The sequence below is a fragment of the Scaptodrosophila lebanonensis genome, unplaced genomic scaffold (assembly GCF_003285725.1).
Source record: "Scaptodrosophila lebanonensis strain 11010-0011.00,11010-0021.00 unplaced genomic scaffold, SlebRS2 tig00000080-arrow-pilon, whole genome shotgun sequence".
Taxonomy (NCBI): Eukaryota; Metazoa; Arthropoda; class Insecta; order Diptera; family Drosophilidae; genus Scaptodrosophila; species Scaptodrosophila lebanonensis.
Genome location: NW_022060561.1, coordinates 6,312,702 through 6,326,810, shown reverse-complemented (window position 1 = coordinate 6,326,810; position 14,109 = coordinate 6,312,702). Strand labels below are relative to the sequence as shown.

Here is a 14,109-nt window from a genome sequence, read left to right as displayed (position 1 = left end):
CATGTATTTTCTGAAACCTGTAGACATCAAGGGTCAATTGTTCTTAAAGTTGTTCCCTTTGTCTTGAATGCTGGACGCGTGTATGTGCTTAAGATATTTCTCTATATCTATCCAACAACAAAAAGGGCAAAATAAAAGGCAATGTAATGAAAAAGCATTGATGGCTATTGTTCATATATTTTGTGTGATAACTTATTTAAATAGCTTATAATTGTGTACATATAGAGAGAGAAGAGTGTGAATAGAATATAAACTTTCTTAGACAAGTTTAAGAAATAACAATACTTAAAAGGTAAATTATCAAATAGGACTAAAATTGTTCGAAATACACATAGCACTTATCTCTATATATTATAAAACAGTTTGTCCTGACTGACAGATTGGTGATCAACGCACAGCACAAGCTGAAATTGGGGCTCACGTATCCTTTCATAGCGGAGGTTTGCGATGAGAAGTTTTGGAAAATTCGTGCTCCAAAGGGGGGAAAACGAGCTTCAAAGTTTGTTTGAAAGATCTTCATTTTTTCACCGTCAAATTTGGTTTATATAATCTTTGAAAGAATACACATTACATTTTTTTTAATAGGTTTTTAATATTTATTTACTATTTTTAATTTTAAAAATTGAGATTGACGTAGTCGGTGCTTTCTGTTTGACTGCCGCGTTTCATATTCCGAAAAGACACGAACAAAAACAACACAGCTAAAATATAACTTAAAATTAAAATTTGCACATAGTCTCAATCTTAAAACGTTGCGTTATCCATATATATTTTATTGTTGAAAAAAAAAAACATTTGCATGGAATACAACGCGTTCTTAAAGATTGCTGCGTCCAGTTATGCGTTCGTCGTCCCGAAAATCCTGTGAAATTCCTTCGGCAGTATTTTCAGAAGCTGAAGCGGGAAAGTCCTATACAAATAGTAAGAAAGTATATGTATTTATGGAAGAATGTTTAGGTTTAATGCATTTATTTAACCCTGACTTTGCGCAGGTGAGTTGGTTCATTTTTAAAAGGCAGTATCCTTTTATGTAAAAGTTGTCTGTATCCAGGAAGTAATTGTTATTGTGGGTTCGTCAAATATTGTAAGATTTATTTTTGGTATCGTATTCCTGTTGCCTTGATGTCATCAGGTATCTCGTAAGAATCTGTCGACCTCTGTCGATTCTTATCCACAGCATGGCTTACAAGCAGGCTTCCTTTTTGGCTTACAACGAGGCTTTGGTTTGGGACAGCGTGGCTTCTTTCGGGGACAACGTGGCTTCTTTTTTTTGGGACAACGAGGTTTTCTTTTTTTAGGACATTTCGGTTTGGGTTTGGGGCACCGCGGTTTTGGCCTGGGGCATCGAGGCTTCCTTTTTTTTGGGCATTTAGGCTTGGGTTTGGGGCATGCCGGTTTCCTCTTGCAGGCTGGTTTTTTCTTTTTAACCGGACAACAACCATCGTGATTATGGTCGTGGGGACAACATGCCTTAGTATCTGAACCGTCATCAGTGTCCTGCCTATTTTCCTCGTCCTTTTCTCCCTCTTCATTCTCATCGCTCTTGTCGTTATCATCGGTCCCATCGCTCTCATCGGTTCTGCTCCCTTCCTTGTTCTCGTCGTTGCTGCTGGTATTGCTGTTGTTGCTATCTCCTGTGCTCGCATTGCTCTCTGTACTGCTGCTCTTCGACGATCTCAAATTAAAAGCCGAGTTCATGTTATTGTCGGAGTAACAATTGCGGTGGCTGTCGTATAAAATATTAATCGTCTTTCCATACTCATAATCTCTCTGTAAATACACATTTTTTTGTTTTTTGGTTTATATATATACTATATATATATATATATATATTTCGCAATAATTTAAAGACTTACATCGTCAAAGAGCTTTCGCTGGCTATCGTTTAATTTATTCCATAATATTGCAGCATTTTGCAGCATTTCCCTGCCTTTGAACTGGTGGAAACAGAGTTGATAGTCCAGCAAGTAGTTCTTATATGCCACCCTGGCAGGCTTGGGTTGTAGTTTCATCTCTACGCCCTCCCGATATGGAAAGATATCATTGTCCTCAGCCTCTTTCTCCTCCCGCGTTTCGCCTACGTTGGATTCAACTTTTGAGACTTTGTCATCAACATTTGATTGACTCTCATGACATTCTTCGTTCTCAGTTTGAATACTTTCACCACTTAGTGTTATTCCGGGCATTGTCCGGATGTGTAAAATAAACCTAACAATTTTGTATAAACTACTTAAAAACACACAAACTAAAATATTAATTTTGCTTTCAACACAATTTTATGATGTGCTTCGTTCGAACATTTCCATAAGACTAAATCATATGAAAAATTGAACTCTAGACAAAATCAAGATATTTAGAGTTTAAAATCTTTGCATGCTATGTCTTAGCATTTCCCTAAAAGTTTATAATAAAGAATATTCACAGCCAGAAGGTAGGGTTGCGCCTTTTTTGGAGCAGATTCTAGCGGAAATATTTCTCTGATTCAATTCTTGATAGGTGCTAAGGATACAGGTTAATGGTTTCGTGATTTTTAGAATACAACAACTTATCTTTCTGAATTGCATGAACCTTTTTAGAACAAGCTCATTTGCTTATAACCGAGACTATGAATCCAAAATATTTCTGATAACCTCATGATTGCTTTGAGCAGGTGACGTTTCAATTCAATTCGTTTCGATTCAGCTATTAAGTGCAGTGCAGTGCTTTTGACTTCAGGATTTTAAGTATGTCATCAAGTGATTCGATTAATTGAAACATTTCAACAACTACATTTCTCTTTCACGAATAATCATGGATATGGCAGTTTTTCTTTATCGTCTCCATCCTATCTTTGTAGATTTAACATAGTTTAAAAAAATCAATCCAGTCGCAAATTTATTGTTTCGTTACGATTTTACAAAGTTTGGAGTCTTATGGCCATTAGTTACTAGGCAGAATTTATAATAAAATATAGTTTTTTACTTCGACTTCCTCCTAATCCTCTTTGTCGCTTTTACATCCTCTACCAGAGAGTGCGAGTACAATTACAAAATACAAAACATTACCCATAATAATAATTCAATATTCGAAATCACAAATGTTGGATTTTCCCTGTAATGCCAGCCACTTGTCGTCTATTTCGAAATTAAAATTTGTATTTTAATGGCTATTGATAGTTCACATAATTATAGACAACATGTTATGACTGATTACAACTATTTGGGAGATATTTTAAAGCGCACCTACTAAAAACAATCGAATGCGTATTGGCAAAATGTAAGCTCTTCATCGATTTTAACCACAAGTAACGGGAAGGACATTTCGATTTAGGCTCTTCATTTATTTATTTGCCCGCATTGTTTATGCTCGTCCTTGTATTTGTATTTGTTGCTCATGTTACTAGAAGAAATTGGTATTTACATACGTATACGACCATTGCCATAGAACTCGAAGTGCAGAAACAAGCCATTAGTTCTGAGCTACCCACACATTTTCTTTATTTTTTTTGGCTTGCATTGCCCGTGCGGCGCATTAACGTCAATAATTGATATGGGAAATGTGTACTAAATGGCAATGTACTCGTAAATAGTTAAAAATTATATTTGATTCGAGTGGGCGTGGCACAATTGGACGAGGTCTGGCCCCCTGCTGGGCGGGCATTTTTGGGGACAGACGGAAATTGATTTTTCCATGGTTGCGGGCCAAAGCAAATGTTTGCCGAAATTGAGATGAATTGTTTAGTAGGCAATTTGTATAAGTGTTGTGCACACACAGAAGGACATGCATACACAGGCCCAAAAGAGCCACATAATGTAAGTTAAAGTATTACTTCTGTTGGCAGAATTTAGTATTTCTGGTTATATGTTTTTCTTGTTACAATCAGTTGATAAACAAATGGTCAGAAACTCAACTAGATATTGATATTGAAGAATAGCTAGAGAATAGATGAAGACTAGCTGATGAATGCCCAAAGAAATGTTGTGAGTAAGATACAGATATTTATCCAAATACCACAATTAACTGATTTCAGAAATTCGCTTGCATATTTGAGGAGTAGAAAGGTATTACTATGATTTAAAAGACTTCGATGTTTCAAATATATTGTAAGCAATGTTGAAATTTGTATAGAGGGATCAACTTTTAAGTAAAAATTATTAGGCGTTGGAAAAAATGATTTTAAGAAAAATCTAGGAATGAATAGAGAAAAAGAATGGCAGCATGACATTGCTACAAATACTTAAATATCATAATATGAAAGTGTTGATTACGGCTAAATGGAAAACTGCTTTACAGAGAGAGAGAAATGATAATAGTAATCAATTGCCTTTTTAATACAAACTATGTAAATATTTAATACGATGATATATTTGAAATATTATTTTAGCTCAATAAAAAACTATTGTAATAAATGCTGGCATGTTGATGACGAAGCTGCATTGCTGAAGACCCGTACGTCAGTTTCTAAACATGTTGCAGATCTACCAAGACTAAGGCAACTAAGTATATTATGGCTGTAGCTCTGAACGACTGTCTTGATTCGCCAAAAACAACAAGAAAACAAAAAGAACGCTACAGTCGATCAAGTCCGACAGTGAAATTCCCTGTAGCGACTCCCACAAAAAAGAAAAACATTTAAAAAAAATAATTTAAACATTTATTTAAGCCTCCTACGCCTCCTTCTGTGTGTTACATACATGCGCACAAAACTAGTATACCCTTTTACTCTTTGGGTGCAGGGTATAAAAAGGGAGACACAGAGAAGAAGAGATATTCTGACTTTATACAAGTATATAAAACATTCACTGCAACCAATCGAACTCAACTGAATGCACGGCTTTATTTATGCTCTGTGGCTATTATTTATATATTTAGTTGTTTTTTGAGAAGTTGGGTTCGTGTTGTTATGTAATATGTAAATAATCTTCTATTGTTGTACTTCATTATTATTCTGTTAGTTCGAATCTCAGTGGCTTTTGAATTGCATTATCTGATTCTAATCACTTATTTAGGGCATTTAAATATGTTAGCTTGATTCTAAGGCTAGCAGGCAGTTAATTTTAAAATAAATAAATAAATTCACAGACACACACACACACACACACTTTTTGTTAGCCTGGGAACGCCCTCATAGCAGCATCAGCAACAACAACGGAAATTTGTTTAATTGCCACTTTCGACTGCTGGCTGCAACAAATTTCCATTTTACACTGATTTTAACAAAGTTTTTGTTTTAGCAGAACCGCAAAGGGCAGGCTGACTGCCCTTAATGCAGTTCTCTTGTTAGCCGTTTGCATTTTAATGCGACTGCTGATCAGCAAAGAGGTCGTGTGAGTGACTGCTGAGGTCTTATACGAGTATGCAAAAAAAAAAAAAAAAAAAACAAACAAAGCCCGCGTGCCACATTCTGAGGCAATTAGTCAAATTGTTGAAGCATTTGGTCTGGAGCGGCTCGATCTAAGTGACCTTTCACCTTTCGCCTTTTACCTTTCAACACCACAATTCGAGCGCATCTAAATCTTAATTTTTTTGGACTCATCGACGATAACAAAACAAAAGGATAAATGCTTACAAATCGTACCACATTTACATTTCTAAGTATGCCTCAACGAATCGAACCTCAAGTGTGTCTGCAGGTGATACCAGCAATATATTTTCTATCCGCTGAAGGGCCAGGGGTCGAGCAAGGGTCAAGACGTGTGCGGTCAGCAACTCCTTGAAGCAAATGCTCCAAAAGGTTCTTCTTGACTGCTGTCGCTGACATGGGCTCTAAATGTTGCGGTCAGGTAGAAAATTTTAATTGTTCGATTTGTGTGTGTGGCGGAACCTTCTGCATAATAATCTTGAGCTGACCTAACATTGTCTGATAATGAAAACTTATGTGATAATTTCTAGCTACTCATCATTATTGTTTTCGTAGCCAAATGGAGGGTGTAACGCGTTTTGATTGCCTGCTGACCTTTGTTTAGTTTTCAGAACTTTGTCGAAGATTTATGAGTTAAAAGAGAATTCACGGGTTTCTCATTTGTACAGGAAGGGGTTAAAATTGTAGCTGAAGATAGAGAGAGAGAGAGTTTTTGGACTATTATACATTCTTGTTTTAGTGCCCCAAATGAATGAAATTTTGACAAATACGACTGTTCCAAATAGAGTTGGAAAAACATCGATACATCGATAGTGCCATCGATTGTTTTTCCAGCTCTAGTTTTAACTATAATATTTGTCTGGCTGAAAAAAGTCGTGTTATATTAAAGCCGCATAGTTGAGGCTTGCTCTGTTAGATAACATTTTTAGTTCTACTATAGATACCAAGCTTAATCAAATAAATTACACAATCACAATCCTTATAATCCGAATAAAATCGAATCTAAGGACACAGCATCTCTCAAAGTCTTAAGATCTCATAATAAGGAATACTTACTCAGCCGTATCAAAAAATTGTAGTACGTAACAAAAGCCATGGTTGTAAATTATTTCCAGGCTAAAGAGTTTTAAGAGTTGCTGACATCTAAGCCTAACTTAATTGTTGATGTTAAAAGGCAAGCTCTCAACTTTACTCTCAGAGTATATACTATATATTAGATAAGCAGAGTTTTAAATTATTACCTATTCTAGATGTATAGAGATATTGAATTATCAGTGCTTGGACTAAGCGTCCAGGAAGTGCATTAATATAATGTACCCAGAAAAGGGTTTCTAGATGCTGTCTATTATCCAAATAGAGATCTTATGGGTTCTTTCAATTGAGGTGTGGCTTTTCACGCAACATTTTTGACAAAAGATAATCAAACATTTATCTTGCAAGTCACTAGATATAGTGCTTTAATAAAAAGGCTTATTCACTAGATACAAGTTCCTTGGTTAAAAGATGATCTACTAAGTCGATGCTTGAAAAATCTAAGAATATTCTTACAAAAAGCATAGCTGAACATATTTAACAGGGAAATATTATAATCCACTCTTGTTTAACAGGAAAATATTCTCTGTAAATAAATGTTGTTATAATTTATTAGTTTTTACTTTAATTTCCAAATATTTTTATTTTTTGAATTAGACCTCAACAAATAACAACTTTCTTCACATATATCATGTGATTATATATGTGCCATCTACTATGTGATTCATATCTCATTTTAAATATTGCTGTCTATATATTTTTGCTGAGCTACGAGCAATATACTTATGTTGGGATTTGATTATTCCTGCAACGTGGTTTCTGTCTAAAGACTCATCTTTATTTCGTATGTTCCATATAAACATTTTTAGGCTTTTCAAAATTCTTAAGACTTCTGAAAGAAATTTGAATACATTTATTGGTTCGCTTGTCCTTTAACAGAAGACTTAGATGTGTTGTGCTTTATCTAAGTTTTTACGCAAATAAAGTAAATATCTCTGCCAAATTGAGACATTGTGTGAACAAATTTCATTTCTATCGTGTGGCTTTAATGTTAAAATTGTATTGAAAAGTAAAAAGCCAAATTATAGCTAGGCTTTGGTTTTTCATTTCAGGACTACCCCTGTATTTTAGGCTGAGGTATCACCCTGTAGCTCCAACTTAGTGGCCTATGCTTTTCAAATCACATTAAATGTCGAGGCACCCCGAAACATTTTCACACAAAGCTCAGTCATTCCCCTAGTTCGTAAGCGTAAAGTTCTCAAATAAATTTTAATTTTAAGAAAAAAGTTGTTATTCTTTATAAAACACGAAAAACTTTTCAAAAAAAAAAAAAAAAAAAAAAAATTGATTAAAAAAATAAAAAATAATATTTTCTTTTCATATTGCTCCATAAATGCACAAAGTAAGTCATGTTCATGGCGTACAGCTGTTATTTGATTAACGTTTTACCTTTTGAAGGAGAGTCAGTCAGTCCACTAACAATGATATGGTGAGTCTCAATCGTTATCGATAATACTTAAGCAACCAAATTGTGGGACTAACACCTGTATTGTGACAGGATATAAATATATATATATATAAATTCGCCTGCTCGTTCGTCTGCCTGAGCACCGGTAAGAATACTTCTGTGAGTATAGATATTACAAATAATCATAGAAACTGGTGTATTATACATATACATGCTATATATTATAGCTGCCAGAGAAACAATCGGTACTGCAAGCATTCTTAGTACCAAACACTGCCTTATAAAGGTATCTTAGGCAAAGTTGATCTTGTTAAATGCCTCCACATAATCCGAGATTTACGTTACTTACTAATCGCTTTTTTATGTTTTTCAGTTTTCCAATTGGACATATCGCTACATCTCACCCGTTTAATTTGAGGATTACCACATACAGGATACATACAGATCTTCTCCACTGGGACAAAGAAACAGCACGATCTACATCTGGAAATCACAGCGAAATCATCCACACGTAAGAGTGCTTTAATTAATGAATACAATGTTAATTCCAATATACCTATTTACCCAGTATGGATCCAACACACTCACCGCGCTTATACATACACAAATGAACAAGTGAGATATTTTAATTTCTCGAAGCTGTACGACTTTTGAAATCTTTCATTAATTAATAGCTGCAGGTGCGTTGATGGTTTATTTTAAAACTCGATTTACACGCGTAAAACGTTCTTCATCGTCTTCGAATTCGACAATTGGAGAGTGGGGAAGCTTTGCTAAGCCAGCCAGATACACGAGCACAAGTAAGCATCAGTTTTAATTTTTATTCAATTTATTTATTATTGTAATACTTAGCTATGCTCATATATATTCTTGTTGTGATTTGCGAAAAAGCACTAGTCCATGAAAAATATGAAAAATAATGTATGTATGTTTTAAACTAATTACACGCCTATCAAGTACTTCAATCGAACCAGCAGAAATAGTAAGTCATTCGTAGAATTCACATTTGCAATATTAATTGGCCATTGATTCACATTCTTTGACTTCAGTACTGCAACTCAATCAGCCCTGATGGACATTCACTGGACATTCACACGACACACTTGGTAAGGCCTTTCAATTTGAATATCAGATTTTTAAAACTAATAAATATAATTTCATGCTTTGATTAGCTATTTCAGCTCTAGATCAGCAGTCTCACTTTCCTTCGCCCTCCGCTTTTTTTTAAAAACATCAATAAACTAAACAAAGTTATACGAAAAACACTCAACATAGTTACACTAACATAGTTACACTGAACAAAATTACATCACAAAATTGTTACAAAATTACACTGAAAAGATAACACTTTAAATTAAAAAAATCAAAAAACAATAAAGTCTTTTCTTTCTTCTTGGGACTCTATATTTTTAGGGATATAAATCGATGCAAAAATTCGGCGTCTTTTAACACAGTGTGAACATAAGCTTTAGCCAGCTTTATCATCTCCAACTGATGTGTTCCTTCGATCCTTAATGAAAGGGTCATAGTAGTTGACTCCAGTTCTTAGCTTTAGAGCTTTCTATTCCGGAATCTTACTTCTGTTTTTTCAACTATGTATGTATTAACTAAGTCTAAAGCTGATACCCAAGCTACAGCACGTTTTGAAATGCCTGGCAATTCTTCTAGTTCGCGTACTTTCAATACCATTTGAGGTCGATGATCGACTTTACAGATCGTCCAGCCTCCTTTAAAGTGAATAGAATCTAGCTCGGCTTTGATATTTGTTAGGCAACTCGTAAATCCCTTGTCGTGGTCATCGATCAGCAAAGCTTATGCGTTTCCAAGACTGGCAAACTGGTGAGTACTTTGAATTCTGGCAGCTCTCTACTTTTCAACTTCAGGTGAGCAGGCATCGATTTTATGGCCAACATTTTCAATATTTCGATAAGCACAGATGATCTTCATTATAATCTAAAATAAAGTTATTCCCACAACATTTTGTTTCGCATATCAGAAAATATTACCCAACTGGCTTTACTTTCCTTAAATGTTCAGTGTTTGATCTTTGAAGGACAATTTTTTTAAAATTGGGCTCAGAAAGAATGAACTCCATTCTAGTACTGCTATCAGTAGTAGATCTACACAGATGAATGACAAACGAACAGCATTTGTTGAATCCATCTTGTTTTTACTTTTGTGATTAGAAGATAGTTGTCTGGAAGCTAAGTAGTTTGAAAATTTTAACTTCTTCGAATTTTTATTGGTTGATGTTAGGATTCCAATTATAATGAATTCAACTCTAGTACTGTAGAGAGCACCCGTTGAATGAAAAACTGAAAGTATTGTTGGATTAACACACACGCATTATAATGAGGAACAATTTTCTTTATCTTAGAAGAATGTTATTTTTGTAAAATTTTCTGTTAAACTTTTTCCATCAGAAGGCTCTTATCATTTATTAAACATGGACCCTCGTGAGCTTCAACATTTAATACATTTCAAATCTATTATTTATTTAAAAGCAATAGTTGATTCACGAGCTCACCATAGAATCATAGAAAATAATCATCTACAATTCTTATTTTGTACAGTTATTTGAGGAGTGTATTTCATAATTCTTCAAGATTCTTCTTTAAGCTCTCTTCATATATAGTTATATCTATAGATTTCAGTTGTCAAAGTCTAGCCTTTACATTTGTCGATTCAGTTTATGGCTCTACTTTTTACCAAGACACAGGAATGAAATTCTTGTTTTAGTTTTATTTCGGAAGAGATTAAAGAAGATTAAATGTAGGAAGGCACAAATTAGTCTCAACTCTTAATGGCTGAAGATTTGCATATGCTAGCTTTAGTTTTTCAAGAGATTAGCGATTTAAAAAGCGGTTGTATTCTTTTCAGTTTAAAGAACTTTACAAAATTGAAATATATTTTTGAATTCGTTTCCAGAACATGGCATTGTATGTATGTATGTACTCGCGTATGAGAAACATCATTATATTGCGCAGTCAGCTGTTCATTTTCTAGATATATGTATGTATCTATGTATGCATATATCAGCCCATAGTGAATGGCAATCAAATGTGAAAAAATTGTGGCCGGACAGTTTATTGACGGGTATGGGCTTTAAAATGCAATTGCCACGGACACATATTTGTAAAGTAGTTGATGCTTGTTGTCGTTGTTGTTGTTGTTATTGTTGTTGTTGTTATTGTTGTTGTTGTTGCCGGTCCATATAGCGAGCATACGAACAATTATGTGTTTGCATTGCAGTTGGTAGGCAGAGTTGGTAGTCGTTGGCAGTAAAAGTGCATTCGATCGAAAAGTTTTCATTATGTTTCAGACAACAACTGAGCGACTGAGCAACTGAACTGAGGTCCAACCAGGCTTGGGTCATCCATTTCCCATCCATTGAAGAGGAGGCTGCTGGCACAGGACGAACAGCCTGTGCTATCTACGCTTCAGTTCATTTGTTTGCAGCAACTGCACACACAAATACACATATTAATGTATGTATGTACATATGTACTTATATCTGTGTGTAGTTATGTCTGTTTGTGTGCAATGAGTGCAGCGCAATAATTCAGTCAACTGTTTAGCACTTTTGCAGCACAATCGGGCAGCTGGGGAGCTGGGCAGCTGGCAGCATTGGAAGCTGCGAGTTGAGGCCTACGTCTACGCACAGTGGTGAACAAATTGGTTGAAGCAAGGGTTGGGGAACCACTTTCTGTGTTACATCATCGAAGCTTTTTTGTTATCGATTTTTCCATAATATCCGCAATCATCGATATTTAGGCAAAAACATCTAAAGCTGATGGTCTTCAATTCTGCAAAACTATTCAAAAGTAAACTAACGCCAGTTGGCGTCGGGCTGACTCCTTAAAATAAAACTGGTGTTATAGTATCCTTTAAATTCCTGCCATCCTAACATCTAGTCTAAAGATGTTTTCCGAAAGCGGCAGCATTTTAATGCAGTAAAAGTATCTGATTAATCTTGGTAAATTGGCTTCTGTTTCTAAAAAGACTGGAAAACATTGGAATTCGATTCATTGCTTTTCCACTATAAGCTGGTATGCCCTATTCTTGATATTTACAAATACGATCTTTGATCTTACATATGTTGTATTTACACGTAAGTGTATCTCAATGTCTGAAGTCTGAAATTTGTGATTCATTTAAATAAAAAACGAATAAAAATAGTCAATATAATAGCTGTTTATTGGATGCCTATATATGGATATCGTTTAGTGTTGAACATAATTGAAATAATTAATCGGTTGTGAAAAATATCGATTGTTTTTTACTTTATATACAACCCTAGTAGGAACATTCGCTTGACTGAATAATGGCTGATGAGCACTTTTTTTTTAGATTAAATATTCATATGTCTGAGGAAATATTGAAGCGAAGATGTTAACTTCTGGAACTTAAAAGGATCCTTGCCAAAGTGAAATGTTGATAATAGGATTCATGCCCATCGACACATCATATCGATGTTCCATATATAAAACGGGAAGAGTTTCCGCTAACTTTTTTATTTGATGATGGTTAACTGATTTTAGTTACCGAAAAAGTTGACCTGCGGAATGAGTAAAGGTTCCAGGTGGTGATGATCTAACATCTACAATCTGATCTACAATTAATTATTTTTTTCTTGTTTTTTAATATATTAATGCAAGGAATCGGTCAGCAACTGTGGCCATAACAAAACATTTAACTATTACATTACAAACTTAACAAGAATGCTAAAAAAAAGAATGCTAAAAATTAAAACCTTATCCTAATAATAATAATAATAATAGCCGTGTTATTGGTCGTTCAACAGGTAGAATTAATTCTTGGTATTATATTCATAATATAAATAAACGCCTTCGCAATACACATACATATGTCTATTAATTTGTAATCTTTAAAATACTTTTTAAAGGCCAATTTTAAAGTCATTCTCTGCGAACATAGTGAACTGTTTTCGACTTTTTGGAGTCTCCGTTGGCTACAAAAACTGAAATGTAAAATAAAGCTTGCGACAGATGTACCTACAGATGCCTAGAGAAATATAAAATATATACTTCGAAATATATACTTCGAAACAAGAATTTTTTTATGAAATTTCAGTTCTACAGTATACAATTAGCTTTAGGATTACTCGTTTATTAGCTTGAAAAATGTTTCAAAATTAGGAATAGACTACGAGAATTCGTTCTCACTCCCCATTTCTTTAACAAGCAATGTTTGTCCATAACAGCCTCTTTTTGAAGTGATACGTTTATATTTATTTATTTTATTTATATTATTTATATTATTTATATTATTTATATTATTTATATTATTTATATTATTTATATTATTTATTTTATTTATTTTATTTATTTATTTTAATTATTTATTAACCTTATCCTAGCGTTACAAGTATCAGGTTACTTTTAAATTATTACGCTAGTCATTACAGTTTTAATTATATTAAGCTTATTATTAAGTCGTCTTCATATTATTAATTTTAGTTTTAACATTGAACATTTATATTATTCTTTATAATTATATATATTTATTTACATTTGGTATTCCTAAATCCAGAATACAGCATCAATCAAAACAATCATTTTTGCATTATGTGTATATACTTTTGAAAAAAAAAGCAAAAAGCCTGGGAAACTTTTTGACTAGTGATTGAATGGTTGAGACCCACTGTGCTACGCACACATCCATGAAATTAAATTGGCAAATGTAAAAACAATCACTTCATGGAGTCTGCTATTAGGCGCGTCATTTGTAAGCCGCTTTAACGAGGCATACTCGATGCAAAAAGTGCATTATGCCGCCTGAAATTTGTGCAGCTTTAAGGAACGAGGACGCACCCGGAAGCTTTTGGTAGTGAAAGCATTTTAATGATAGTTTCCAGCGCGTTCGTTCGCCAAATTGTTATAATTATTTGAGCGTGAAAAATAAATGCGAGAACGACCCAAACAGAGGCGAGGCATACACACTCGCACATACATATGTGACGTTTCATCGACACGAAATGTTCACGCCACACTTAATTTATGCAGCCGTCGTTCTATATACTCGTATACATATATTAATATAAATGTGTGTGTGTATGTTCATTGGCTCGGCAACAATGGCGTTTTAATTATGGTCAGAGATTTCAGTTTTTCAATTGTCGATCGAATGTGTTTCTGAATTTTATCAAAATAATTTGCATTATTTTGAAGCTCTTAATTTGTCGATTTGCGCTTAGAACTTAGCCAAACGGCAACGATGGGCTATTGGAAATGGTGGCTGATTAAAG

The 14,109-nt window shown here is 34.2% G+C and overlaps 1 protein-coding gene and 1 long non-coding RNA gene across 4 annotated transcripts; one reads left to right on the top strand and one right to left on the bottom strand.

Annotated features, from left to right (window-relative positions):
* Positions 1-938: 938 nt before the first annotated feature.
* Positions 939-2,287, bottom strand: LOC115625948 (FK506-binding protein 4-like). The gene is made up of 2 exons (XM_030521184.1): positions 1,857-2,287; positions 939-1,770 (listed from the first exon to the last, which is right to left on the bottom strand). The coding sequence occupies exons 1-2, from the start codon at positions 2,184-2,186 to the stop codon at positions 1,168-1,170; spliced, it is 933 nt and encodes a 310-aa protein (XP_030377044.1). The 5' UTR covers positions 2,187-2,287; the 3' UTR covers positions 939-1,167.
* Positions 2,288-7,743: 5,456 nt separating this feature from the next.
* Positions 7,744-9,215, top strand: LOC115626127. Of its 3 annotated transcripts, none has more exons than XR_003995564.1 (9): positions 7,744-7,775; positions 7,832-7,862; positions 7,932-7,986; positions 8,215-8,352; positions 8,410-8,456; positions 8,516-8,641; positions 8,694-8,823; positions 8,891-8,947; positions 9,014-9,215. It is a non-coding gene; the product is annotated as an uncharacterized LOC115626127 (long non-coding RNA). The 3 variants fall into 3 exon arrangements; XR_003995563.1 differs by having other exon boundaries at positions 7,761-7,775; positions 7,932-8,000; XR_003995562.1 differs by lacking the exons at positions 7,744-7,775; positions 7,832-7,862 and having other exon boundaries at positions 7,876-8,000.
* The last annotated feature ends 4,894 nt before the right edge of the window (positions 9,216-14,109 follow it).